Here is a 26,154-nt window from a genome sequence, read left to right as displayed (position 1 = left end):
ACCCGCCAGGGAGCAAAGCCAGGACAGGCGTGTGGGCACCCTGCCTGCAGAGACCCAAGGCTCCCTGTCGGCCCAGGCCCTGCTGCCCCACTGCCCAGCTTGTGTCCCGGCTCCTGGCTGCTGGCGCTGAGATCAGCCTCGGGCTGCGGCCCTGTCTCGCGTCTCATTTGCATGTCGGTTCTCAGGAGCTGTCCGATGGGGATGCGGTGCCCTTGCTCTGCCCTGCCCTTCTTCCCTGACGACCAGAGCTGTATTCTGCTCGCCTCTGAGGCCGGCCAGCCCCTCAGCCGTCAACGGCTCTGGTGAGGCCACTTGGTGGCCCCTCAGTTTGGGCATGAAGTGGCCCTGTTTCCAGCAGGCATAGACCCTGCCAGGTTGGACACGAAGGTGCCCTGGGCAGTGGGACCCGGGGTCTTGGAGCCCTCAGCACTGCCTCCCTCTTTGTGGTTGTTTTGGCTCAGATTCACAGCAGCCTCACAGAGATACCAACGTAGTGACAAGAAGGCACGGCCACAGTCTCCGAGTTGACAAGTCTGGGGGAAGGGAGTGCCAAGGATGGGCAAGGGGCCATGCTTTGCCCAGGCCTAAGGACGGGGTGTGTGGACCGAGCCCCCTCAAGTGGCCGGCTCTGCCCTGGGCACTTTATGTGTCACACAGCACCACCCGTGGTCACCCCATGGAGGGTGCCACCACCGCACCCACCTCTCCGAGGAGAAGGTGATTTCCCTCATGCTTCCCAGCTGACAAGTGGCAGAGCCAGGCCCTGTGAGGCTGTCCCAGCACCATGGCTTCCACCACGCGGGGTGACCACCCTCCGATATACAGCGCACTGTGTCTAGTCTGACAGGTCTCCATGTCACTGTCTGCCAACCCTGGTGCCGTCAGGAGGGTTCAAGCCTCCAGCCTCCGATGTCTCAAACGTCTAGTTTGAGAGGCCTTCTGAGCACAGCAGGTGGGAAGGAGGAAGGAGGCCAGCAGCTTCCTGACTTCTCAGGGCCCTGGGCTAGAATTTGGGGAGACGGTGTCTCTGAGAGTTCTTATTTGGATGGCAACTGCTACGGCAGCTCAGGCAGCCAGGGTCCCAGGCGCTTCACGGCTGATGTGCTTGTTGAAAGAGACTGAAACGAGATGCTCTCATTAATGTTCACAGCCCAGCTCGGACCCAGCTGGAGACAGAGAGGTCATCGCGAACGAAAGGTCAGGCTGGGAATCAAAATGCTTCCTCTCCACCTCCCCATCACCACCAGCCCACCTCCCTTTTCACACTGGAAGCCCCGAAAGGGCGTGGGATGACTCCCTTCTCCAACTTCCCTTGGTCGCACTTAGCTGATGTTAACATTTCAGTATCTGTTTAAAGAGCTTAAGTTATAAACATTTAAAGGAAGATAAACGGACTCTGCTGGAACTGCTGAGGGTGGCCAAGGGGCGTCACCGTCCACCTGGCAGAGATGAGGGGAGTGGACGGCAGGGCCGAAGCCCAGAGGACTAGCAGTGGGTCTGCCTGGCCAGTGCGTGCATCATTGTACAAATGAACAAACTCCTTCCAGTTGTCAGGAAAGGCACACTCCGCGTGTCGGGTAGAGCAGGTGCGCATGTCTGAAAGCGAAAGGAAATTGGCAATGGGCTTTGCCAGGTGGCAGGATGGACCTATTCCAGGAGGGGGAAAGGCGCTCGTGAGCCAGGGAGGGACTCCAGGCCCCGCCATGATGACCACACTGGACAAGACAGGCAGCAGGTGTATCCTTTGAAAAACAGAAGACATTTTTGCCCTGAAGACGTGCAGTCAGCTCAAAACCCCAGCTTGTTTGTCCCAAAGGCAAGAAATGAAGGCAGACGAGCCTGAAGTCCCTTGGAGGGTACAAGGTCGGAGCAGGGTGGGGGTGCACAGGGAGAGACAGGTGGCAGGGAGCAAGATTGCCTCGGGGTAGAGCCGGAGACGGCCAGGGGCGCAGAGGCCTGGGCTCCAGGTGCAGGCAAGAGGGCCTGAGGCCCAGAGGAAAACCTCTGGGGAGGGGATGGTGGGTCAGGGCCCCGCAGACCCGCGGGGGCTGGATGACAGCTTCCGAGGTATCCACGGGCACAACCTGGCTTCCAAGTGGCCACAGGACGAGGCTGGGGGAAGATGATCATACGGAGGGATGGGCCCGAGGCTGGGCGCACGGGGCACTTAGCTCCAGCCAGGGAAGGAGCAACAACACAGGAGACATTAGGAACTGGGAACGGTTGTCTGCTGACATTTTAACAACTTTCCAATGTGACTCTTCTCTTTTGGTTTTTCTCATTTGTTTCCTTGTTTCAGAAACATCAAGCGGCTGTTTGCTTATTAAGACCTGGGTTCCCGCTGGAGAGCAAGGCTGGGACAAACACGTGGCAGCTCAGAGTGGCTGAGGGTGGTCCCGGCACAGTGCCATGACCAGAGGACGGTCCCCGAGGGAGCCGCTAGCCCAGGGCAATGCGCCAACAGAGGCAGTCCCTTTTGACCAGCCTGAGGAGCTCCAGGACGGCTGCTCTGGCCCAGATGAGGTTGCTCACCAAACCCCAGCCCCACGTCAGGCCCGGGGGTCCCACAAAGGGCTCACTCTGTTTCATTTGGAAGGTCAGCAAACCTCGGCCAGGACGTGCCACCAGCCAGGAGCCTGAGTGCATCGTCACATCACGCCCTGGGCATCCTAGCTGAGTGGGAGAAAGGGGCAGGCACTGAGGCCAGGGGACACTGAGGAAAGAAAGAGCCAACGCTCTGGGCATTGCCTTCTCAAGAGGAGGCCTCTGAAGCGGGGTTCCAGGTCTCTGGGTTTGGGGACCATGTTCCCCCTCCCTCCTCCTTCACTTGGTGCTGGGAGGTGCCAGGGCTCACCTGCGCTCCCAGGCAAGTGGAAGAGCAGACGATGGGGACAGGTGTGTGCAGGTGCTGCTGGCTGCAAGAGGCTGGCTCCCTGGCCGTTTAGCAGTTCCTAACCTCGGACATCCCAAGGCTATCCGTCTGCCAAAAGGCTCCTTCCCCACAAAGCCTGCCTTCCCAGAGGAAGGAAACTTGTTCATCGAGCTCCACACGTGGCTGGCACCACAGCCCCTTCCCACCAGCTGGTCCTGCTGTGTCCTTCTGTCCATCACAGGGGGCCCCACAACAGCTGCTATTTACCATTTGTGCCCTCCTGGGGTCCAGGCCCCATGCCTGGCTCAGGTCAGAGGCGCCATCGCTCAGTGGGACTCGCCAAGGGTGGTGACTGTCACATTCACATTGCACTCCAGCGCTCAGCACACAATAGCTGCTCAATAAACATGTCCAGATATTTGACTAACGGATCTGCCTTGTCACCACTGTTCTCGCAACAAGCAGCACTACCAGCGTCCCAATGTTACTGTCAAGAAAATGGTGGGATCAAGGGGTTAGGTCACCAACCCAAGGCCGGGCTGAGAATGGACCTCAATCCCTCTGGCTCCGGGACATGAGCTCCCAGCCACCTCAGAATCCCACTTTTGTGTGGGCCCAGGAAGGGCACAGACTCAGAAGACAAGCCACCGCTGCCCTCCGAGTCTCCTCTGTGCAACCTCTGAAGGAAAAGCCCTGGGGCTGGAAAACTGACCTCTCAAGGGGCTCCGAGGATCCCCAGATTCTCGAGGCCGGCCTCCCACTGCATTAACTGGGCGGGTCACGTGACCTGTGTCTGGCGTTTTCTTTGTATCAAAAACGCCCTGAACTAGCTGCCAACGGCTGCCACGGTTTCTCCAGGCACTGGACGTGCCTCCGGTGTTACTATCACAGGCACGTCCTCAGACAGGGAATGCCACACTTGCCATCCATCTGTCCGACCACCCTTCAGACAACTTTAGCTCTTCCACCCTCAGCTCTGCTGGGGAAGACAGCATCCGCAGAAGTCCCCGTTTTGATTGCAACCTCCATTTGTGCATTCTCCAGGGGAGCGCAGAACGCCCAGGAGTCAGAGAACTCCAGGGACAGAGAGCAAAAGTAATGCGGGAGCCACGGGCTTGACGACCAGATGGACAAGAGCCAGGCAGCAACACATGCCTCCAAACACACAGTGCCCCTCCTCGGAAGCAACTCAGGGTTTGCACCCATGACCTAGGATGTGGGATGGACGCAAGGGAGACGGAACACGGCCACATTTGGGGAACTTGCAGAATTAACCCAGTGGCTGGGACTTTAAGAAACTGCAGCCACTGAAGGCATTGCTGGAAGTGCTCTCGTCTCGAGGGTGCTGCTGGGCGGGCGGGGAGCTTGAGGTGAGTGAGAGGTTATCATTTTCCAGCACACACTGGGAAACCCCGAACGATCTGGCTCTCAACCAGAGCTAAAAGTCCAGCTATAAGCGCTCCAACGGTGCCAAGAGCAAAGGGAGAGGGCTCACAGCGAGGTCAGGAACCAGAAACAGACCTCGCAGAGACGGCAGAGGTTGAAAGACCACGGCCCACCTCCTCCCCTATTTGTACCAGTTGGAGGATGTTTGTGGAACAGAGGGATAGAGAAGCGCATAATGTCCGCCGTGTTCCAGCAGTGTTCCAGGCCCTCTGTTTACATGATGTCATTGACTTCCCATGGCAGTCTATAAAACAGACATTACTATCCCACTTTACAGAGGAGGCCAGCTCAGAGGAGCCAAGCACCCTGCTCAAGATCACAGAGCACGATGGAGCCAGCACACAACCTCAGATCTGACCCCTCCCAAGGCCACGGCCTCCCTCCTGAACGCAGGTGCCCGTGGTTTCCTGGGGCAGCTGGCAGGGAGGTCATCCCAACCTCGGGTGTGTCAACTGCAAAAAACCATCCTGCCCATAATGACAGCCCAGCCTGCCAGACTCTGGGCTCCGTTCCCGCCCCCTGGAACCTCTCTTCCACTTCAATGCAGCTTCGCGGCAGAACTGGGGGAAGTTCTCAGGAAGCAGCCGTCACTTCTGACCGGGTGACAGCATCTCATCTCATCTCTTTCAAAAGATAAAAAAGGTGGGGCCGGCCCCGTGGCCGAGTGGTTAAGTTCTTGCACTCTGCTTCAGTGGCTCAGGGTTTCGCCGGTTTGGATGCTGGGCACAGACCTAGCACTGCTCCTCAAGCCATGCTGAGGCAGCATCCCACATAGCAGAGCCAGAAGGACCTCCAAGTAGAATATATAACTATATACTGGGGGGGCTTCGGGGAGAAGAAACGGCAGATCTTTGATAACTCTCATCTGGTGGGGTCGAAAAAGTATGCGTGCTTATGCATGTGTATTCATGTTTGCATATGTGCGTGCATGCATGTGTGTGTAAAATGTGTCTGTGTGTGAATGTGCGTGCACGTGTGTGCGTATTTGTGCATGTGTGTGCACACTAGAGCAGGGACGTGTTCAGCAGACGGCCATCTCTTCCTTTGGGGAGGCTGTTAAATTCCTGTGCAGTCTGGAGCCCGTTCCTGGAAGTCAGGGGACCTGGGCCTACTCCTGCCTCTGCCGCTGACCAGCTGTCCAGCGCTGATGAACTAAGAGGGGTTGTCCACCTGCCCTTGAAGATGCCTCCTGTTCCCATTTTCTCATTCTATTACAGCGGCTATGGTGGGGGAAGGGCAGCCTGTGCTTCACATTCCACGGGAATCAAGCTGGGATGGGGGTGAAGGTGGCTTGTTGGCTCAAGTCTATCAGCTGGCAGAGACTGTGTGCACGTCTGGGAACCAGAGAGACCCAACCCCCCCCCACCCAGCGCTTCCTCCCTGCCTGCCTGGGGCACCTCTCCATGGCTTCCCCACTGGGGGCTCCTTGCAGAGCACAAGGTGAGACTCGGCAAATGCGGGCTTCCCTGAAATGTCCAGTGGAGGTTTGGGGACCATTCCCTCATTACAGCTTTTCCCAGGGCTTAAGGGGGAGCTAAAGAGAGACCCCTTCCAAGTCAGCTCTTTCATTGTCCCTCTCTGCCAATCAGAAGCATGAGTCCGGGATGCTCTGGACCCATGCCAGGGGCAGAGAAGGGGAGGGGCCTGAACAAAGGGGTCTGCTTTGGATGCCTCTCTCATGACACTCAAGCTGGTTAGGGACGCCTGACATTAGGAGGGCTTCCTATCTCCAAAGAGGAGGGTGGAAGGACCCCAGAGGTGGTCCAGTGGGTCACCCAGTCTCTCTGTGGGCTCTAGAAGATAGAGCAGCACGGGGTCACCGTCTCTGTCAGAGCTGACCACCTGCCGGGACGGGGACACTGCCGGGGACACGGCGTGGAGCAGCCCCTGCTGTGTCAGCCCCGCCCCCCCCCCCCCACCTGCGCCCCGCCGGCCCCGCCGGGACAGCTTGATCGGGCACCGTCCCTGCGCGGGCACTCCGTCCCGCAGGGCTGCCCACCGGCTCCGGGGTGTCTGCTCTTGGGGTCGTCCTGCCGGAAATGAAAGGCTTAATGTAGCAGCCTCTGAACGCACGAACTCGGCCCAATCAGATTTGTTACAAAGACAGCTCTGGCCACGAAATGAAAAATTACCCCCGTGCGCGTCGCCCTTTCCACTGGGGGCCGCTGCTGGGGGACACCTGCCCCGCAGAGCCCCGCCGCCCGCGACCGAAGTTGTCGGAGGCCGCAGCCCGGACCCGCGGACGCACGCACGATGGTCCCCCCAACCCCCGCCGGCGTCCCCTGGCCTGGTCCCCCCACCCGCGCCGAGACCCTCCGCGCTGCCACCCGGGGGAGGGGCCCCCGCGGCGGGCTCGCACGACGGGGGGCGCGCGCGGGAGGGCGCCCCGCGACCGCGGGTGGGGCGGGGGCTACCTTCTGAATGCGTCCATCGATGTCCAAGTAGATGGCCTTGGGCCGGTAGCTGGAGGAGCCCGACCCCATCTTGCGCCGAGCCCTGCACTTGGACTTTTTACTGTACTTTCTCGACGCCAGCCGCCGCGGGGAGGGCGGGCAGTGGGAGGGAGGAGGGGGCGGCGGCGGGAGGACGGCGTAGATCAGCCAACCAGAGCGCAGCCGCGCGCGGTGCCGGCTCGGCCCGCCGCCTCCGGCTCGCGCGTCTCCGCTCGCGCTCCTCCCCCCGCCGCCGCCTCCCTCCGCCTCCCTCCCTCCCATTCCCGCCCTCCTCCTGCCTCCTCTTCCCTCTTCCTCTTCCTCCCTCATCCTCCCTCCTTCCTCTTCCCTCCCTCTCTCTCCTCTCTCCCTTCTCTCTTCCCACATTAATGCACACCCCCTTTTCTTCCGTTTGACTCCAGCCAGATGAGGACAGAGCCAAGTGGGCAGCCCATCTCCAAGTGCCCTCTGGACAGGTGCCCCTAGCGAGCGACCCCCTCTGGCTGCAGGGCTGGTCATCTCCCCCTATAACCAGATTCCCACAGCGACCCCTTCCGGCTGCAGGGCTGGTCACTTCCCCATGTGACCAGATTCCCATAGCGACCTCCTCCGGCTGCAGGGCTAGTCACCTCCCCACGGGGGCAGTTGCCCATGGTGACCCCCTTGGCAAAGAAGCTGAGGACTGCCCGGGTGGCTGATCAGTCATCAGTAAGCACTGGCTGGCCTGGGGCCCCTGAGCTATTGTTGTGGTTATTACCCAAACCCTAGCACCACTTAGCACTGAGAAAATGCCCCGAAGGTTCCACCTCTCCTGCTGTGATTGCCATCCTCATTTAATTCGAATAGGAAATGGGAAAAGTTCCTTCCCTTTCTTGTACATCCTTCCCCTAAGTTTTCTCTACATTCTTGGGAGTGACAGCCTCTTCCAGCTGCACCCGGAGCTGAAATGGCAATTTTATTTCTGTCCTTGATGTAGCTGGAGTGAGGATTACCCAGCCACGAGCTTTTTGCTGGTTTCAGCACTGTTCTGGTCTCCAGGCTGCGCCCCCCCCCCCCCCATCCTTTGTTAATTGCTACAGGGAGTGTGGGAAAAGCAGGAGGGGGAAAAAGGAGGGATTTCAGGCAGCTCTGGGACCTGCAGATCACAGTGGGGGCTGCCTTTGCAGCTCCCCAATTCTCCCGGGGCGCTCCCAGAGAGAATGAGCGGAGGGCTGGTAAATGCCGAGTGGTTCTCAGTGCCTGTTGCTTTTGGAAGCGAGCATCGAAACCAGCCAGAGAATGTACTTATTGTTTAGTTGGAAGTGAATTCCAAGCTACTGCTTCCCATCTGTTGAATGTCTGGGTTCTGCTTATTGAGATGTGCCCGGTGCACGCAGGCTCCTCTCCCTCTGGACCTGCCCGAGCCAGGCTGACAGCTGCCACGGCCAGTGGTCATTACCATTCCCTTCCCTGGCCATCTGGCCTCTACCTGGCGCACAGTCGCTGGCTTTCCAGACTCCCCCAGGGCCAACAGGAGGGTTGGGCCAGGCTGCAGCCCTGGGGAAGGTGAAGTCCGTCTTCTTTAGGTGAAGTGGTCTTCCTCAGCCTTTGGACAGTCCAGCACGTGTCACTTCATGCCCCTTGCCGGCTTTCATGGGAGAGGCGACTCTCAAAGAATGATGGTGACTTTGCGCTTGCCTGCCGTGCAGTGAAGGGACCACATCAGAACTCGGGGACCATGAGATTTGCTTTATAAGTGACTGGGGGTGAGAAGGGACAGCCAGGAGGCCTTTGCGGTTGGGGGGGGAACCCAGTTGGGTGGTTATAGTTGGCCACCTGATTCACAATTGTCATAACGTGTCCCCAGAAAATTGAAGCGAGCACTATCATTATAGTTCAATTTTGCTGCTGAATGTTTGGATGTGTGGGCTAACCCAGCAACTGATCTGCGGGGTGGGGCTGCTGTCTGGCACAGCAATCTCACCGCCCGGCAGATGGCTCATTAGCTTGGTACTTATTTATTCTCCGTGTCTTATTGTCTTCTGACCTGGCCTTCTCAAATCATCTCCTTCAAGCGCCCTGGAAGGGCCATGCCCAAACACGCTCTGCGGAGCCCTTTCTGTGCTGGAGGGTGTGGCTCTGTGACTGGGCGTCTGGCACGATGTGGGGCAGACCTCCTCAGGCTCCCTGGCCGATTCTGTATTCAGAATAATCCTCGCTCCTGTGAGTATTTGGTCGACTAGACCGCTGTACGGATATTCGATAATGAGATGGCCGGCGCTGCCCTCCCTCCCCCGCGGAGCCGCAGCTCTTGCCCTAGTGAGCGCTGCCCTTACTGTGTGCTGGTGCTGCTCTGGGCGCTGGGCACTCAGCAGAGAAGAAACAAAAATCCCTGGCATTTTAGTGGGAGACAGACAAGATGGGATAAATAAACATAACATGCAGCACGTTGGATGATAATTTGTGCAAAGGAGAAAAGTCTTGCGGAGAAGGAGGTATAAAATGTGGGGAGCTGACATTTTAGAGGGAGCGGCCAGGCGTGGGCACACAGGAGCAAAGACCTGGCAAAAGTGACGGAGCACGGAGCCTGTAAATATCTGAGGAAAGAACCTTCTAGCAAAGGGAGCAGCCGCATGCCAAGGCCCCTTCTCGGACAAGAGGCCAGTGTGGCTGGAGGAGGGGGAGGAAGTGGGCAGAGGGGGGACTGCAGTGGGATGTGAGGTCAGAGAGGCGAGGGGGTGGCAGGCCCCCGTGTGGGCCACGCAAGGGACCTGGTTCCAGCCTGTCGGTTGCAAGCCATGCAGGAGGTTGAGCAGGGGAGGGACGAGGCCTACTCATGTTTTCATGGGATCATCCCACTGCTGGGCGGAGGACGCTGAACAGGGAGGAGCTGCACAGAGAGACCAGCAAGGAGGCTGCTGAGATGATCGGCGAAGAATAACGGGGTTTGGACCCGGAGGTGAGAAGTGGTTGGATTCTGTGTCCAACTGGAGATGGTTCTGGTCTTTCATATCTGCTTGTTGCTTAGCTTGACGTTATTTCTGCTTTTTGTTCTCCTTCCTTTCTGTATAACGTGGTCCTGCCTAAGTTCATGCTCCTTTATCCTGCATGGCCCTGGGGAGAGATTCCAGGAGCGGGCCCTCCCCTTGGATCACCACATCAGCGCGAGGTTCTCCCTGGCATCCTTGACCTGCATTCCTGATTCTGGCTTGGCCACCAGGAATGCAGCCAATGTAAGTTCCCAGAATCAAAATGAAAATGAAAGAAACCTCCTTCCTCTGCCAGGTGGGCTAGAGGCGGGGATGGGAAGCCTGGGTGGAGCAGGATGCCTGTGGGTCCTGTGGGAACTTGGTGACTGAGTTCACTAGCCGCCGGGGAGTTACAGGGAGGGAAATTTCCAACTATCTGGGACGTCAGAGTGTGAGAGCCTGCCCAATCTCCCAGGGAAGCGGGTGGGAGCTCCTGGGGGTGCAAAGCCACCGGGCTGGGTCCAGCCTCCATTCCCAGCCCCAACATTGGGGCAATTTCTCCTGGTACCATTCGGCCTGCACATCAGCTCATTCCCCCATGCAAAGCTCACTCCTTAATTGCCATAAAGACCTCACCAAAGAGGAATTTCAAATTAGGGCATCAGAGCCAAACTGAAGATCGGAGGGGCTGAGCTGAGACCGTGGCATGAGTCGCCCAGCGCTGGTTCCTGGATCCCATACCAGCTCTTTATCCCCAGCAAGAAAGAGCGCAGCCACAATGAGGACGGAGAGGAGGGTCTGCCCCTGTCCCTGAAGAGTGGCAGCCTCCAACAAGGATGCAGAGATGGGGAAGGAAGCTGGGGGCACGAGGGAAAAGTTAGAGGGTGTATCCAATGGCGGAGGAGGAGTCAGCCTCGAGTGGCCAGGCAGGCCAGGCAGAGCATCCTCCCCTGCAGCCAGTAGCGCCCTGCGGCTCCTCCTAGCGGCGCCCCTGGACTGGGCGGGCCAGGGAAATGGGTCAGCAGGGTGCTGCTGAGCCAGCCCTGAGGCATCCTCCTCCTGCCTGTTCTTTCTCTCTCAGGTCTATCTGGTGTTGTCAGTTGACTATTCTGAAAATAAACCAATCGCTTCCTATGCCAGCTCCTCTGAACCAGGGGTGCGGTAGGGGGACAAAATGAATTCGTCGAACAAGCAAAATGTATCAAGTACCTGCTACATGCAAGACGCCGAGTAGGCCTCATTAAAGGGGATCAGAGCACACTAGACAATGGACATGCTATGGGAGAGGATTAAAATTAGTAAACTGGTTGGAGGTGAAATGCTTCACACTCTGAATGTTTTACCATCGACCTCTTGGAGGAATCAGCTTATTTTGTCCATATATGGTGAACACCCCATAAACCTCTCTGACTCCTGGGAAAGCTATTTGTCAGGGTGCACCAAGAGTGAGAGAGTGTGCCCTTTGACCCGTCTGCCCTAAGCTTTAGTGCAAAGGGAGGAAAACTTGCCCAAAGATAACCACGGCAGTGTCAGTTTTAGTGGTACCTGAGTTATGCGCACATCAACTTGTCTCTTTTTACGGCTTTGGTGATAAACAAAATTATTACTAGTTGTAAATATTTCAAATAATGTAGCAGAGACGGCAAAGTCTCATCCGGGTCAGAAAATGGACACCCATCCCCTTCTTAATTGCTGTCTGGTGGATCTCTGCCACGCACGTTCTCGCATCTGTTAAGTCGCTTCCCTGTGTGCTGGGCACTGAAATTTTCCCGATATTTTTTGGTTGTAAACAACGTAAAAGGAACACCCCCAGGTGTGTCCTTTGGTAGCTGTGCTGCTATTCTGTAGAACTGATTTTCAGAAGTAAGACTTCTGCATAAAAGTATAAGCACATTTAAATGTTTGATTTTGCCGAATTGCCCTCCATAATGGTAAATGGTCCGAGCATACGATTTCAGTGTGTTGGGGGGGAGGGGTTCCCCACCCCACAAGCAATTCTTGGACACCAGCTGGGTGTCCTACCATTCAACTCAATTCTGACACTTTCTACTCGGAGATAATGTCAGACCCCACAGGTTAAGGACTTGGTCCCACAAGACTGACCCCCTCCTCGACTTTGGACAACACTCGCAAGTCCAGGTTGTCACCTGTGCTTCTGACCAGTGGGCCAAAGATGGGAGATTCCAACGACCCCCTGCTTGTGTTCAATTAATTTAACAGAGCAGCTCACAGAACTCAGAGAGACATTTTACTTACTACCTTACGGGCTTATTGTAAAAGAATGTAACCCAGGAACAGCCAGATGGAAGAGATGCATAGGGCAAGGGGTGGGGAAAAGCGTGGAGCTTCCACGTCCTCTCCCAGAGCACCACCCTCCCCACATCTCCCTGTGGTCACCACCCTGGGATCTCTCCTCAGTCCGTCCTTGTGGGTTTTTATGGCGGCTCCATTATGTAGGCATGATTGATTAAATCATTGGCCGTTGGAGATTGATTGAACCCCCAGCCCCTCTCCCCTCCCTGGAGGTCTGGAAGATGGGACTGAAAGGTCCAACCTTCTAATCTCAAGGTTGGTTCCCCTGGCAACCAGCCCCATCCTTAGGTGTTTTCCAAGTCATCTTGGTAACAAAAACTCAGGTGTTGTTGAAAGGGGCTTGTTCTGAACATCAAGACACCTTCATGCTCTTATCACATAGGAAATTCCGAGTTTTAGGAGCTCTGTACCAGAAATGGGAGGAAGATCAAATAATGTATTTCTTATGGTACATCACAGCGTCACGAATGGTTATACCGATTTATGCACCCACTCTTAGGAAACAAGAGTGCCCTCCCAGACATGTTCCCCAAAACAAGATAGACTTCATTCTGTTCATATTTTCCAATCTAATAAAAGAAAAGTCTCTTGTTTTAACTTGCATTTCTGTGTTTATGAGATGAGACCCTCCTGTTGATGGGCCCTTTGTGTTTCTCCAGTGAATCCGTATTCTTCACCCTTTATTCTATTTTTCAAACCTTTTTATTATTGATTTAAACTAGCTCCTTATACACCGAGGAGAGTCACCCTTTGACTGGCATGTATTTTACAAGTATTTTCTTCAAGTTGGTGGCTTATCTTTTGCCTTTACTCATGATGCCTTCATAATGTGGCTTTCCACGTTTAAGGAAACAAAACTTCCACTCTTCCTGTATGCATTCTGGACTTCTGGTCAGCTTAGACAGGAGGTGTCACTTATAATAGAAAAGTTAAAAAGAAAAAAAAAAAAGAAGTGACCTAAATTTCCAAAGATTGGGACTGACTAATTAAATTGTGGCACATTTGCTGAAAGGAAAATCAAGGACGATCATTATGGCGTGGTATAGAGGCCAAGGGAGAGGTCATGATGCCTTCAGTGACAAAGTGGAATCACAGAGACATTTACACTCCGGCCATTCGTTCCCTTTTCCAACCTGTCGGTCAGCACAGCCCCGTGCCTGGCACTGGAGGTCCAGCTGTTACCGCCCAAGGCGGGTCGTCTGCTTGCCACAAGACATGCCCATAGTCAGGAGGCAAGGTGGAAGGAGAGGAAGGACTTTATTACAGCTTGAAGCAAGAGGGAAAATGTCCGAATCAGGTCCAAAATAACCATCTCCCAGAAAAAGACTACAGGTCAGTTATATACAGGGCTGGTCTCTGGGTGGGGCCAACATCTGGTCTCCGGGTGGGGCCGACATCTGGTCCCAGTTCCTGTTAGTCTTTTGTTTTACTGGCTATGCATCAGAAATGGGAGTAACACCGTATATACCCTGATCTTTCAGTTGTCATTGATGATGGTTATCAGCATAGACTCTCAGCCTGGGGGTCATCACATTCCTAGAGAACCAAAAAGAAAAAAGTTACCAACTTATACCAGCTGGGAGGGGCCGTAAAATCTACAGAGCCTGCAAATGCCCCGGAGATAGACCCTTACTTATCTGGCCAACTAAAGCACAGATTCAAAGAGGCCGATGAGTCAGGGTTAGTTACTCAGAAGTCATTCAAAGTTACAAGATGGTTTTATTTTCTACAATATGGCTTCCCTTATGTCAAGCTTGTGTTGAGCCCATATCAGCCATGGACGGAACCAGCCCCTGCTCCACTGGGTCTGCCTGCCAGTGTTAAGCTCTGAAAACCAGCAGAGGGATGAACCAATTTGGGAAGAGAATATGAAATGGCTGTGTCTAGGGTGGTAGGGTTCTAGGCATTTTCTTTTTCAAAACATTTCAAATGCTGTGGTGTTATTTTGGGAAGAAAATCGGGAAAAGGGGAAGTGACTAATGTGCAATTAGCGTGGACGAGGCGGTGTCCTCCCACGTTCTCAGAGGTGGCTGAATGGGAAAGAATGTACCTGCTTTCTGCACACCTGGTGCCGGGACTCTGGGGGACTGAGACAAACGCTCAAGTCCTTTTACGCCTGTGGTGTGGAGTCACGCTGCCTGTGATGGCCCTCAGCTGGCCTCCCTTGTCTCCTTCTTGCTGACAGTGACAGCCTCTGTGGGAAGCTGGAGGCTCAAAGTCCTCCTCCTTCCTCTCTCGTCCATGGCGGTGACCGCATACCAGGTCACCTGCTTCCCCCGGCCCCTCTCATCCTTCCCGTGTGCGCGTTCCCTGGGATCTTCCCGTTGTGCGGATCTGCCCTGTCATTTCCCTGGCCTCCTTGGGGACTTCCCGTCACCTCCCAGTGTGGCACACCTGGTGTCTATCATCTGCCCTGTCCTTCTCTATCCCCACCCCCCAAAGACCCCAGACACTCTGCTGTCACAGGCTTGACTCTGCCCCTCGTTTCATCCGAGAAGAATGTCCCCCACCCCCGCCTTGATCACCTCTTTAAGAAGATGGTGCCATCTTCCCTGAAGCCCCAGATCTCTGGAGCGAGGCGGGGAGCTCTTCCCTTGGGGCTGGCACATCTCTTTGATCCCTGCGGTGTGGCCCTAGATGATTTACACGTCCTTCCCAAGCTGAGCACTCCTCACTGATCAACTGGGGATGACACAGCCAGCCCGGAGCATTCTTCAGCGGGTTAATCGGAAACATGGGATAATGCGTGAACAACCCTTAGCCCAGGGCCTGGCACATAGTACGGGTGGGCGCGGGGCTGTTTTATTGTTGTTCCCGTTAGGAAGAGCAGGACTGCTGTAGCGCTCGCCCTGTGCGCTGTGCGTACCTCTGTCTTCCCTGATAAATCGTGACCTTGTGAGGGAGACCGAGTGCTGGGGGTCTTTCCGACAGGGGCTCGCCCCCCACCTGGAGCTGAGTGGCCAGTCTAAGGACGTTCCATCAGTGAGTTCCTTTATGTGACGTAGGCGTCACTGTGCCGTCTGTACAAAGCTCAAGGCTTGTGTTGAATTTTTGACCTTGGCTTAATTAGCATTAAAAATAATGCTAAGGGGGCTGGTCTGGTGGCCGAGTGGTTAAGTTTGCACACTCTGCTTCAGCAGCCCGGGGTTCACAGGTCTGGAACCCCGGTGCAGACTGACACACCGCTCATCAAGCCTTTCTATGGCAGGCATCCCACGTACAAAATAGAGAAAGATTGGCACAGATGTTGGCTCAGCGACAATCTTCCTGAAGCAAAAAAAAGAAAGAGGGAAATTGGCAAAAGATGTTAGCCCAGGGCCACTCTTCCTCACCAAAAAAATAGTAAGTAAATAAACATTAAAAAAAAAAACAAAAAACGCTCAGAGCCTGCCAAACCGGCCCTATCCACTCAGACAGTTTTTCTGAGTTTCTGAGGAGGAAGGGGCTGCGTCATGCTGATCCGAGATGCTCTTTCCCCTCCAGCCCATAGGTGAACTTGTTTCCTCTCTGCCCCTGGAGCTGGAGCCCAGGACACAGCTTGGCTGAGAGGCACATGCGGAGGCCACGAGCCGGCAGCGGGTTCTGCTGCAGCCGAGGGACCTGGTCGGTGGAGAGAACACCTAGCCGGCGGGGGGGTGGGGGGGGTGCTCTCCAAAGCTGGGCCCTCACCTCCCCCCCCCCCCACGCACAGCCACACATCATCTCCTACATCTTTCCAGGAAGGTTTCACGTACCTCTGGCTCCTCTTCCCGACTCTGTCACACGAACCAGCAGTGACCATGGCTGCTGTCAAACTTCTAGACCAATAATAGGTTTTCAACTTGCAAAGGCTGTCGAGTGGCCTCGGCCGGCCCCTCTGGCCAGGTCACCCGTTAGGAGCTCCAAGCTCGTATCTGAGTGTGACCGACAAATGCCCCCGGGGGGGAGCTCCAGGCCCTTTATCTGCAAAATGAACCCAGCTCTCCCAGGGGGCTGTTCCCTGCCATCAGATGGCGGGCAGAACAGAAGAGCTCATTCGCTTCATAGAGCTCTACCATTATTTTCAATGCTAATTAACCCAAGGTCAGTTGGGACAAGAACAAAGACCAGTGTGAGAACCTAAGGAAGTTCCAAATATGACAAAGTGGGGTGAGGCAGTTGGCTTGTGTACTTCGGGCCCAGGAACCTGGGGAGTGATTCTGAGACCTGCCTCCGAAGTCAGCTCACCAACTTGCCCTCATTTCTCTGGTCATTCGTTTCCTCCTCGCCCCACCCAGCCCACATCCTGTTCTTTGGCAAGGGGGTACGTGGCCACCCCCCAGACACCAACCTAACAGGCAGATTTCTTTTTGTTCAGGCGTCCGGAGTGGGTACTGGAGAGCCTAGTGGGCATCTGAGTCTGTTCTCAGCATCCCCTGCATCCGGGAGCTGCCAAGGTGACCACGTGGAGCCACGGCAGGATGCTAAGTCAGTGTCGAGGCTGGTCCAAGAACCCGGATGCCCTCCTAGCTCGGGCTTGACTCGGTAGTAAGCCTGCCATTGTCAGTGGAGTCAACTGCACACTGATGATCTCATTTCCAGAAATAGGACACAGAAGCCCAATTCTCGTGCAGACCTGTACTTGATCATTCCCTAACAGCCTCTATCTGCAGATCCCAGCTTTCCGACTTAATTGCAAGGTTCTTAAAGAGGAGGGTTGGTTCCCATTTATTTTGGGCGGCTCCCACAGTGCCTTGGAAGGCTTTAAAAATATACCAAATACTAGTTTTGGTGGCCTGAGTTTGTACGCATTTTAGTGAAAGAAGCTCTTCCATAAACTCAAAGTTCTAGAGTGGCCGTGCCTCTTGTAAATTTCTGATGGATTTCTTAAGCGCCTGCCTGTCTGAGCGAGAAGGAAGTTCCCCGTCCTGTGTCCTGAGAGAGGCCCTCTCCCTCTGCCGCGTCTCAGACCCAGGGGATTACGAGGATCAAGGGAGCGGCCTGAGTCCTCCAGGCAGGGCCGCTGTCAGCCTGCGCCTTCTATTGCTTTCCACAAGAGCAGGCAAATGAACCCAAAGAACCCCTCCCCCAACGCACGTGAAGGACTGTGTTTTGTACATCGCAGGATGGTAGAAAAGAGAGATCCTAACAGTCGGGAAGTCCTGTGGTTTTTCTTCTTCTTTCTTCGAAGTTGCATCATTACTGATATTTGCTCTTTTAAATAATTTGGGTCTGAGAGCCACCTGATATGGGGGTGCTCTGGTGCCTTCACTTGCTCATCCCCTTGACAGCAGCTTTAGGGAATGGTCCTTCCTCCAGCCCCTGGGGGAAAAGCCTCTGGAATTCAGTCCCGAGGCAGCCAGGCCCCTGGCCTCCGGGCTGGGCCCATTCTCACCACCATGACACCGTTAAATGAGGGAAAACGCTTTTCTTGACCCGTTTAGATCAGAAGAGGCTGGAATTTTTCAAAGAAACTTCTGCTAAGAAATTAGGTGAGGTGGGAGATGGAGGGGATGGAAAGGATTTGCCGAAGTTTAGAACTGTGGCCAGAACTTCATGGACTAACCAAGAAGCTGGTGGCCTGGCAGGACCTACTGGGCCTTGCAACCTCGGGGTCAGGGTGGAGCACCAGGCCAGGAGCTGGAGCAGAGGTGGGGGCAAAGATATATGTGGCTGGGCCCTGCTTTCTGACAGTTCATAGGTGGACAGAGGAGGAAGATATGTAAGCAAGAGCAAGTACCCCACTTTCCCTACTCCCTTCCCTGCCCATACACGTGATATCGTAAGTTCTATCTCTAGTAGGGATTTGCAAAAAGCTGTCAGTAAGCAAGACAGGCAGAAGTCTACCGACCTGATATTTATATTTTGGTGGGGAGACAGACAACAAACATCTACCTGGGATTTGTATTCTGGTGGGGAGGTACACAGTAAACAAATAATAGCTGTATAATGCCAGGGCAGAGATAAGACCTATAAAGGAAAAAGTAAAGCCAAAAAAGAGGATAGAGAGTTCCTCCAGCTGCTATTTTAGGTATTGTGGTCAGGGAAGTCATCAGAGAGGAGGTGACATCAGAGCAAAGGCACAAATCAAGTGAAGGAAGAGACTTGGCTGAAAGGAGCGCTATCCAGACAGGGGAAGCAGCCGCAGAGAAGGCCAGAGGCAGCCAGCGCCAGGGCAGGGAGACAACAGACGAGACGTAGGAAGAGCAGCAGGGCTCACACAGGGCTGGTTCTGCAGGGTCTGGGGTTTGGTTTGGTTTTGTTTTGGAGGAAGATCAGCCCTGAGCTAACATCTGCTGCCAATCCTCCTCTTTTTGCTGAGGAAGACTGGCCCTGAGTGAACATCTGTGCCCATCTTCCTCGACTTTATGTGTGGGACGCCTACCACAGCGTGGCTTGACAAGTGGTGCCATGTCCGCACCTGGGATCTGAACCGGTGAACCCCAGGCCGCCGAAGCGGAACGTGCGAACTTAGCCGCTGTGCCACCGGGCTGGCCCCTAATCTTGGGTTTTATTCTAGGTGTGACAAAGCCACCGGAGGATCAAAAGCTACGGAGTGACCTGAACAGCCTTGGATGCGGGTGACACGTGTGCAAGGAGTTCAGGTCAACGAGCGTCATGGTCAGGCCAGCGGGTCGTGGGGTCTGCTCAGCCGGGGTCTGAGTCCAGCTCTCACTGGTTAAATTTAGTGGATAAATTGCTTCACCTTGCTAAGCCTCAGTTTTCTTCTCTGCGAAATGGGCTGGTGGGGCCTCTGCATGCATTACTTGATGGGAAGGGTGTAAAGCTCTGAGCGGCTCACAGCCTGGCTCCCCCCACCGCCTTTCCTCCTCTTCCTCTCCCTCGCCTCTCTTTTCTGCCTTCTGATGTGTGAATAGGACTTGAAAGCCAGGGTGGCGGCCCTGTGAGGGTTGCTCTCTGCATAACGAGCTTTCATCCCCGTTGCCATGACAGCTGTGATGTTCTCCCCTCGGGAGCAGCCGAGGTCTAACAACTGCTGAAGAGGCCCCTTTAGAGCACGTTGAACACTCTAAAGAGAATTTCCGCTCCCACATCAGGGCACTTGACAATCGTTTTCCTCCTCGAGACTCAGCTCCGAGGAGTGGTGTCCAGCTGTGGGAAGGGATGCCGGGCTGGGTTCAATCTTTAATGAGAGCTATCTGGGGTGTGGCACGGCCTTCCCCCTCCATCATTCCTTGCCGTCTCCCAGGGAGGGAGCTGGTCCTGCTGACCGTCAGCCAAGGCCCGTGCTGGGAGGTCCCTGTGGGCACAGAACCTCCTTTTCAAAGGCTCTCTCTCTGGTGAGCAGCCGTCCACATTTACATGACATTTGTTCAGGAGTGGCTCTTACCTGTGCATCACTGTTGTTTAAACATAAATTTACCGCCCCCTCCTTTTAAGCACCATAGTAGGCATAGATCTGATAGCCTACCAGCAGAACTTTAGATTGTCATCTTAGGGCCAGTTGGTCCTCAGCCGCATCACAAGCCAGAGGAAAGAACGAGGGTGTTTGGCCCCTGGGTATAGGAAATAGATTTGAGCTTTCCATCTATGAGATGCCCAATGAAAATTTCAGTTATTTGATAATGCGAGACACGGTTCCCCAAATTTCTTCCCTTTCTAAAACAGCACCAGTGAAACATCATTAACATCGAGAATGCTTATTACAACACTCTCGGTTGCAAATGACGGACTCTCAGCTCAAATAAACATAAGCAAAGGCCGTGTTTAGACTCATAACTAAAATGTCCGGGAGCTGATCTGGCATTAGCTGCACGTAGACCCAGGGTCTCAATCTCTGTCTGTCTGTCTGTCTCTCTTCCCTCCTCATCGTGGACTTTCCCCATGTGACCAGTGTCGTGGCTGGCTGCCCAGAACCCACATCCTCTCAGCCCCATAACCCAAGTAGAAAGAGTGCCTTCCCGAGAACCTGGTGAGGAATGTTCTGGAGAGAACCCTGAGAGGTCAGGCTGGGTCCAGCATGAGTCATGTCAGCTGGGAAGTGAGCTCTCTGATGGAGATGCCTGGGTTACGTCGTAAGCAATAACATCCGTTGAGTCACAAGCTTAATATGCTCAGTGTATTTTTTAAATGAAATTTTTATTTTAGAATTGCTTTAGATTTACAGAAAACTTGCAAAGATAGGACAGAGTTCTCAGATATCCGCACCAGTTTCCCGTTATTGACGTCTTACCGTAGCGCGGTGTGCTTGTCCAGTTAATGGATCAACACGGATCCCTTATTCCTAACTGAAGTCACTCTTGAGTCAGATCTCTTTGGTTTTCCCCAGTGCCCTCTTTCCGTTGTAGGGTCCCATCCAGGAAACCACTTTACGCTTGGTCACCACGTCTCCCGAGGCCCCTCTGTGCTTTGACTATTTCTCACTCTTCTGGTTTTTGATGCCCTTGCCGGTTTTGAGGAGTGCTGGTCAGCTGTTCTGTAGGATGTCCCTCCACCGGGATTGGTCCGATGTTCTTCTCACGATGAGATGGGTGTGGGTTTTGGGGAGGAAGATCCCGGAAGTCAGGAGCCGTTTTCTTCACATCACGCTCTGGGTCTGTTCCGTCAACATGGCCTATCGCTGTTGGCGTTGACCTGGACCTCCTGACTCGGGGGTGTCTGCCAGGCTTCTCCCTGTAAAGTTACTCTTCATCCCCCTTCCCTCACGTGCTCTATGGGAGGAAGTCGCCGTGCACAGCCCACACTAAGGAGAGGGCAGGTGTGCCCGCCTCCTCGAGGGCAGGCTAGCTGCAAGAAGTCTTCTGCCTGGGAAATATGTCTCCCCCCACTGCGTATTTCTTTATTCAGCCATGTATTTATATCAGTATGGACTCATAGGTATTTATTTTATTCTTCGGGTTATAATCAAATTATACTTCATTTATTTTCTTCCTCAAATTCTGCCAGCTTTGGTCATTGCGAGCTCTTTCAGTTGAATCCTGGGCAGCTTTGACCTTCCTCCATCACATGCTTGTTCTCTTCTTTCTTTAAAAAAATTTTTTTTGCACTTCTTTACTTTCTGGCACCCCCAGATGCTCCCGGCTCACCTTGTACCTTTCCTGCCCTGGTCCTAGATCAGCCACTTCTCCAGGAGCCTGGGTCCTTTTACTGGAGAACAGTGTTCGAAGCCAGCCAGCCTCTGGTGCTGGCCGTGCTCATTGTTGCTGGGTATCGTTGCTCCTAGGTGCTCTCAGCTGAAAGGGCAAGAAAATATATATGTATACCCTGACCTGTGTATATACACATATCTATAAATATTTCCACATGTAACCTCTGTGTCTAAGCTAAGTCACATGGGATCACATTGGTATCTTCGACTCTAATCCATCACCTCATGGATCCTTCTAGCCCTCCACGGGCTTGTCTGTTGCCTCCCACTTGCACAGAGAGGAAGCGAGCTCCCACAGTCCACCATCCATGACTGCATAGTTCAGTGCCAGAGTCCATGTGCACTGACGTTTGGGGCGTGTGGGCTCTCAGGGCCTGGCCATGTGGGTGCAGAGGTGAGAAAGGGCCACAGAGGACATCTGACCATGTGGTTCCCACCTGGGGAGTTTGCTGGGGTGACAGTACACAGTGCGAACTGTGCTGCTCCCGGGTCCAGGACCGTAGCCATGGGACAGTCCAGGCCCAGCCGTGTTTGAGGAATTCATCTTCTGCCGTGGACAACTGAGCTGCTTCTCTGCAGAATGTTCCATAAGGGGCCCGAGCAGATGCTCATTTCCTCCTCCCAGCAAGGGCAGAGCGTATGACTGCGAGAGGATAGGAAGGATGTTTCCTGGAGCGCTTCCTGTGTGGGAGGCCAGTAGCAGGCGCAGCTCCACAAACCGTCAAAGGCCTAGAGAGGATAAATAAAGATGCTGAGCGGGACCTCTCAGACCTGCCGGAGATGTTAAACCGAGGGGGGCTGTAGCAGGAATGAAGACTCTCGTGGGCTGACAGAGGAAGAACACGGGCTAATTTTGAGTTAAGCAGTCAATCTCCTGATGGGAGCCCCGAGGTTGAAATGGAGACTTCAAAGTAAAATGTTGAAAGGTGACCCTTGTCTTGCCCTTCATCCAAAGTGACCTGCCCCTTTGAAAAGTCCCCAAGCCTGAGCCAGTTAGCTTGGGTAGGGCCCCCGGGAGCCCACCTGATGAATGGATGGCTTTATAAGAGTTTTTGGCCCGGGTTCTGCTCCTGGAATGGAGCTCCCTAGGCCAGCACTGAAGCCCGTCCTGTCTCTTTGCCCTCCCTGGAGGGTCGGCCATATGAGTTTGGGGCAGGCAACTCTGCCAGCTGTGATTGTCCCCTCCGTGAGCTGCAGCTGTGGCCAGGAGCCCCTCGATCTGTGCTCTGTGGGTCAGCAGAGGTGGCCTGAGTGTTTTTCTCAAAAGGAGCCCGGCACTAACCATCAGTAGATATGCGATGTCCCCGTATCGCCTGACTCTGAGTATCCGTTTTTTGTTGACACGTGAGCTGTCATTCATAGACTGCCGAGAGTTAAGAAAACTGTCTTCTGCCTTCCCTCCCTCTCTCTGTCTGCAGCGAAACCTTACGTGGCCTCATTGTCACATGTTCCTTCCCCATCACTTCTTATCAGAACATGCAGACGAGCTCACAGAGCTCAGTGCCACGAGAGTTCTGGGAAGCAGGCGTGGGCTGCCAGAGGCAGCTTCCCTCGTGTGCGTGTGAGTGTGTGCATGCGCACGCTCTGTAAAATCCTATTCCTGAGCCCCTTTAGCACTAACGGGACCTCTCCCCGCATCTCTCCTCTGGTCGTGCTGACGAATCTAATCCCGCCTACGAAACACAGGCAGCCTCTAAGGCCTGCTCCACGAAGTACTCATCGCGGTGACTGAAGAAAATGCATATCCTCCCATATTCTAGAAGAATCCGTTTTGATCCTTTTGCAACCCAGATCAATTATTTTAAGAGATGCTGTTATCAGGCACATGAGTTTGATGTAATTATGTGCATGCCAAAATAATACCAAGTCAGGCTCCCAACAGATGCCATCAGCTGTCCTGAGTGACAGATTTGTTTTATACACTGACCTTCCATTCACTTTACATCTTTAAAAAAGAAAAGAAACTGGGGGTCTGTCTGGTGGCGCAGGGGTTAAATTTGCTGGTTCAGATCCCGGGTGTGGACCTGTGCACTGTCCGGCACGCCATGCTGTGGTAGGCGTCCCACATGTAAAGTAGAGGAAGATGGCCACGGATGTTAGCTCAGGGCCAGTCTTCCTCAGCAAAAAGAGGAGGATTGGTGGCAGATGTTAGCTCATGGCTAATCTTCCTCAAAAAAAAGAAAAGAAAAAAGAAACTGGTGTATGAAACGGCACAAGACTGGAAAAGGCAAATCTCTTTGGAAAATTATGCAAAGCTTCTTTAGAAATGCTCCTTAACTGAGTTATGGTGTTTGTAGAGTGTTATTAATATGTTACACGAGAGTACTTTATTATAGGATTAGTGTTACAGAATGAGAAAACAACCATTCCCACAGTGGGAAAGTTAGTCAGACTGAGGATTGATCATTCTGGAATAAATATCCAGAGATTTGACTAACCATAGGCCTTTCCAGGTAGCCTACTAAATGTAGACGGGGTTGATGTTCTGGAGACAGAACTCTAATGAATCATCATTAAATCTCCTTAGCCTCCTCAGAGAGGAAGGAAAAAGCTCTTTCAATAAACAGAACGAAAGCCAGAGACTGTGCTCATGAGTTCTCTGTGTTCTGGTCTTTGCTTTAACTGAGGGGCAAATAGGAGAAACCATGATGAGCAATTAGAACTTCCCTCCCCGCCCGCCCCAGGGTGCAGGTGGAAGCGTTTGCCTCGGACCCCTGGTCAGGGAGAGGGCTCCTCTGCATCGGTGAGGAGATGGGCTATGGGGACCTCGTAAGAGACAAAGCTTTTTCTGTCCTTGGCATTTGCATCTCAGCGTCACTTTGTGTGTTTCTACATGCAACCTCTGAGAACAGAAGCCAGGGGAGGAGTTAAAGATGAGGTTAATGTTATAAGCCACAGGCGCCTGGTGGAGTGATGTGGGTGTGAGGGATAGAATACATCTTAAATGGATGGGTGCATGGGTGCATGGATGATGGGTGCTTAGATGAATGCATAGGTGGATGGATGGGTGGCTATACGGATGAACGCTTGAATATATGTATGGATGGATGCATGGGTGCATGGATGGATGGACAGATGATGGATGCTTGGATGAGTGCCTGGATAATGGGTGGATGGCTGGATGGATGCATGGATGCTCACATGTATGTATGTGTGTGTGGATGGATGATTTGATGGATGCATAGATGAATGGATGGATGAATCAGTAAATCAAGGTGTTTGGTTTGGGTTGGGCAAATGTCAGCACATTCAGTCTCAGAAGTCGAGCAGGTAGGTGGACGCACATTCACTGAGCATTATTTTGTGACAGGTACTGTTCCAGGTGTTAGGAACACAAGGTTCCTGCCTGCACAAGGCTTATTTTCTGGGGAGTGGGGACGACTGTGGTTGGTAGATGATCAGGAGGGCCTCTGAGGAGATGGCATCTGGCCTGAGGCTGACTGATGAGAAGGAGCCAGCCTTGAGCAGGCACGGGGCAGAGCTTTCCAGCAGAGGAGACAACGGCGGTGGAAACAGCCTGGTGACTGTGTTGGACTCCGTGAAGGCCCACAAGGCCTACGGGGCTGGCCCCTCCACGTCCACTCTCCATCCTGCTTCTCCTGTCCTGGGGCTGCCCATATGAACACACCAAGAGGCCTCCTTATCTTCTGGCTTCTGGTTGGGTTCAGCCAACAGGGAGCGCTGGCAGGAGCTCCAAGGGTTGGGGCAGATGTCAGGGCCTTTGGTCCCTGTGACCCTGCTTCTGGCTGTTGTCTCTTGACTGAAGGCCTCTGCTCTGCTCAAGGTGGTCTCCTGTACATGGCCATCTTCTTTCAGGTTCTTGGTAAACACTTACTCCCTGACCACTTTGGCCCAGGGTGGTGACAGCTCCACCACGACTGACTCCAGGTTACTGCACCATTCCTTGGGCCTCTCCCGTACCCTGCCCACACCTTTATAAATTCTAGATTTGTTTCCTGTTGGGATCCTGACAAGGTAGTTAGTGCAAGGAGTGGCCCAGAAAACAGAGCCTCAAAGTGGGATCCAGGATTGTGTTGGTCATATATTCGAGGAGCCCAGGAATAACCTCCTTGGGGTGGGGCAGCGGGTGGGGGGAGGGAAATGGGGCACAGGTGAACACAGGCGAACCCAGGTGATGCGGCATCTCGACGATTCCCACAAGCACCAGTGTCAGCGTGGACTGGAGCGAGGGGGAGGTGGAGTCCTGGGGGAGGACGTGATGTTGTGATGACAGTGGTGACGACCGAAGAAAGCCCGGTCTTCGGGCTTCTTCCTACCCACGTAAGGAAAGGGAGAATTAAAATGAATGGACATGCAACTAAGAACCAGAGTGGCGGTGCTGAAGGAGCCCTGTAACCCCTGTGTCTCCGGAAGAGTCTGCCAAGACCAGGGCCCAAGGGCACCTGAACGTGGCTGAGTCTCCGATGCCCAGGATGTGCTCTCAGACTGGGGAGGACGTGTCCTCAAGTGTGATGTTACCTCCCAGGGGACATTTGGTAAAGGCTGGGGATATTTTGGTTGTCCCAACTGGGGAGGGTGCTCCTGGCATCTAGAGGGTGGAGACCAATGACGCTGCTCAACATCCTACAGCGCACAGCCTGCTCCCGCAGCAAAGAAGTTTCTGGTCCCAAATGTCACTGGTGCTGAGGTGGGAACCTCTGGGCTGAGATGAGGGCCCGTGTGGGTAGAGTGGACCCCCGAGACATGGGACGAAGACACGCGAGCTGAAAATTTTGAACTTTCAAGTTCCCTGGGCCTCCTGTCCTTCCAGAGACAGTCTCTCCCCATTATCTGAGGACACCGCCCTCCTCTGCATAAAGCATTGGCCTGGAAGCCTTCAAACCAGAGTGTTCCTGGGCTTGTATGCGTACCACTTGGATCTCTCTTTCCATCTTCCCATCATCTTGCCCTCTGTGTGTCTTCTCCCTTCTCTTCTAAGGACACTTGTCAATGGATTTGGGGCCCACCCTAATTCAAGATGAATTCATTTTCAGATCCTTAACTTAATTACGTCTGCAAAGACCTTTTTTCCAAATAAGTCACGTCCATAATTTCCAGATGGATGTATCTTTTGGG

The 26,154-nt window shown here is 53.9% G+C and overlaps 1 protein-coding gene and 1 long non-coding RNA gene across 3 annotated transcripts in view; one reads left to right on the top strand and one right to left on the bottom strand.

Moving 5' to 3' along the window:
- PDE9A (phosphodiesterase 9A) overlaps positions 1-6,994 on the bottom strand; it is an 89,980-nt gene extending 82,986 nt beyond the window's left edge. The window contains exon 1 of one of the 2 annotated variants that reach the window (XM_070488940.1): positions 6,733-6,994. In XM_070488940.1, coding sequence (XP_070345041.1) covers positions 6,733-6,801 — 69 coding nt within the window. In that variant the 5' untranslated portion in view covers positions 6,802-6,994. The remainder of the gene's footprint in view (positions 1-6,732) is intronic. The other variant, XM_044750902.2, reaches the window with a different exon arrangement.
- Positions 6,995-9,549: 2,555 nt separating this feature from the next.
- Positions 9,550-12,603, top strand: LOC139040963 (uncharacterized). The gene is made up of 3 exons (XR_011495293.1): positions 9,550-9,688; positions 9,818-9,962; positions 10,780-12,603. It is a non-coding gene; the product is annotated as an uncharacterized lncRNA (long non-coding RNA).
- Positions 12,604-26,154: the final 13,551 nt, after the last annotated feature.

The sequence above is a fragment of the Equus asinus genome, chromosome 18 (assembly GCF_041296235.1).
Source record: "Equus asinus isolate D_3611 breed Donkey chromosome 18, EquAss-T2T_v2, whole genome shotgun sequence".
Lineage (NCBI taxonomy): Eukaryota > Metazoa > Chordata > Mammalia > Perissodactyla > Equidae > Equus > Equus asinus.
The sequence above is the reverse complement of the archived record's forward strand: the minus strand, read 5'-3'. Positions and strand labels throughout refer to the sequence as shown.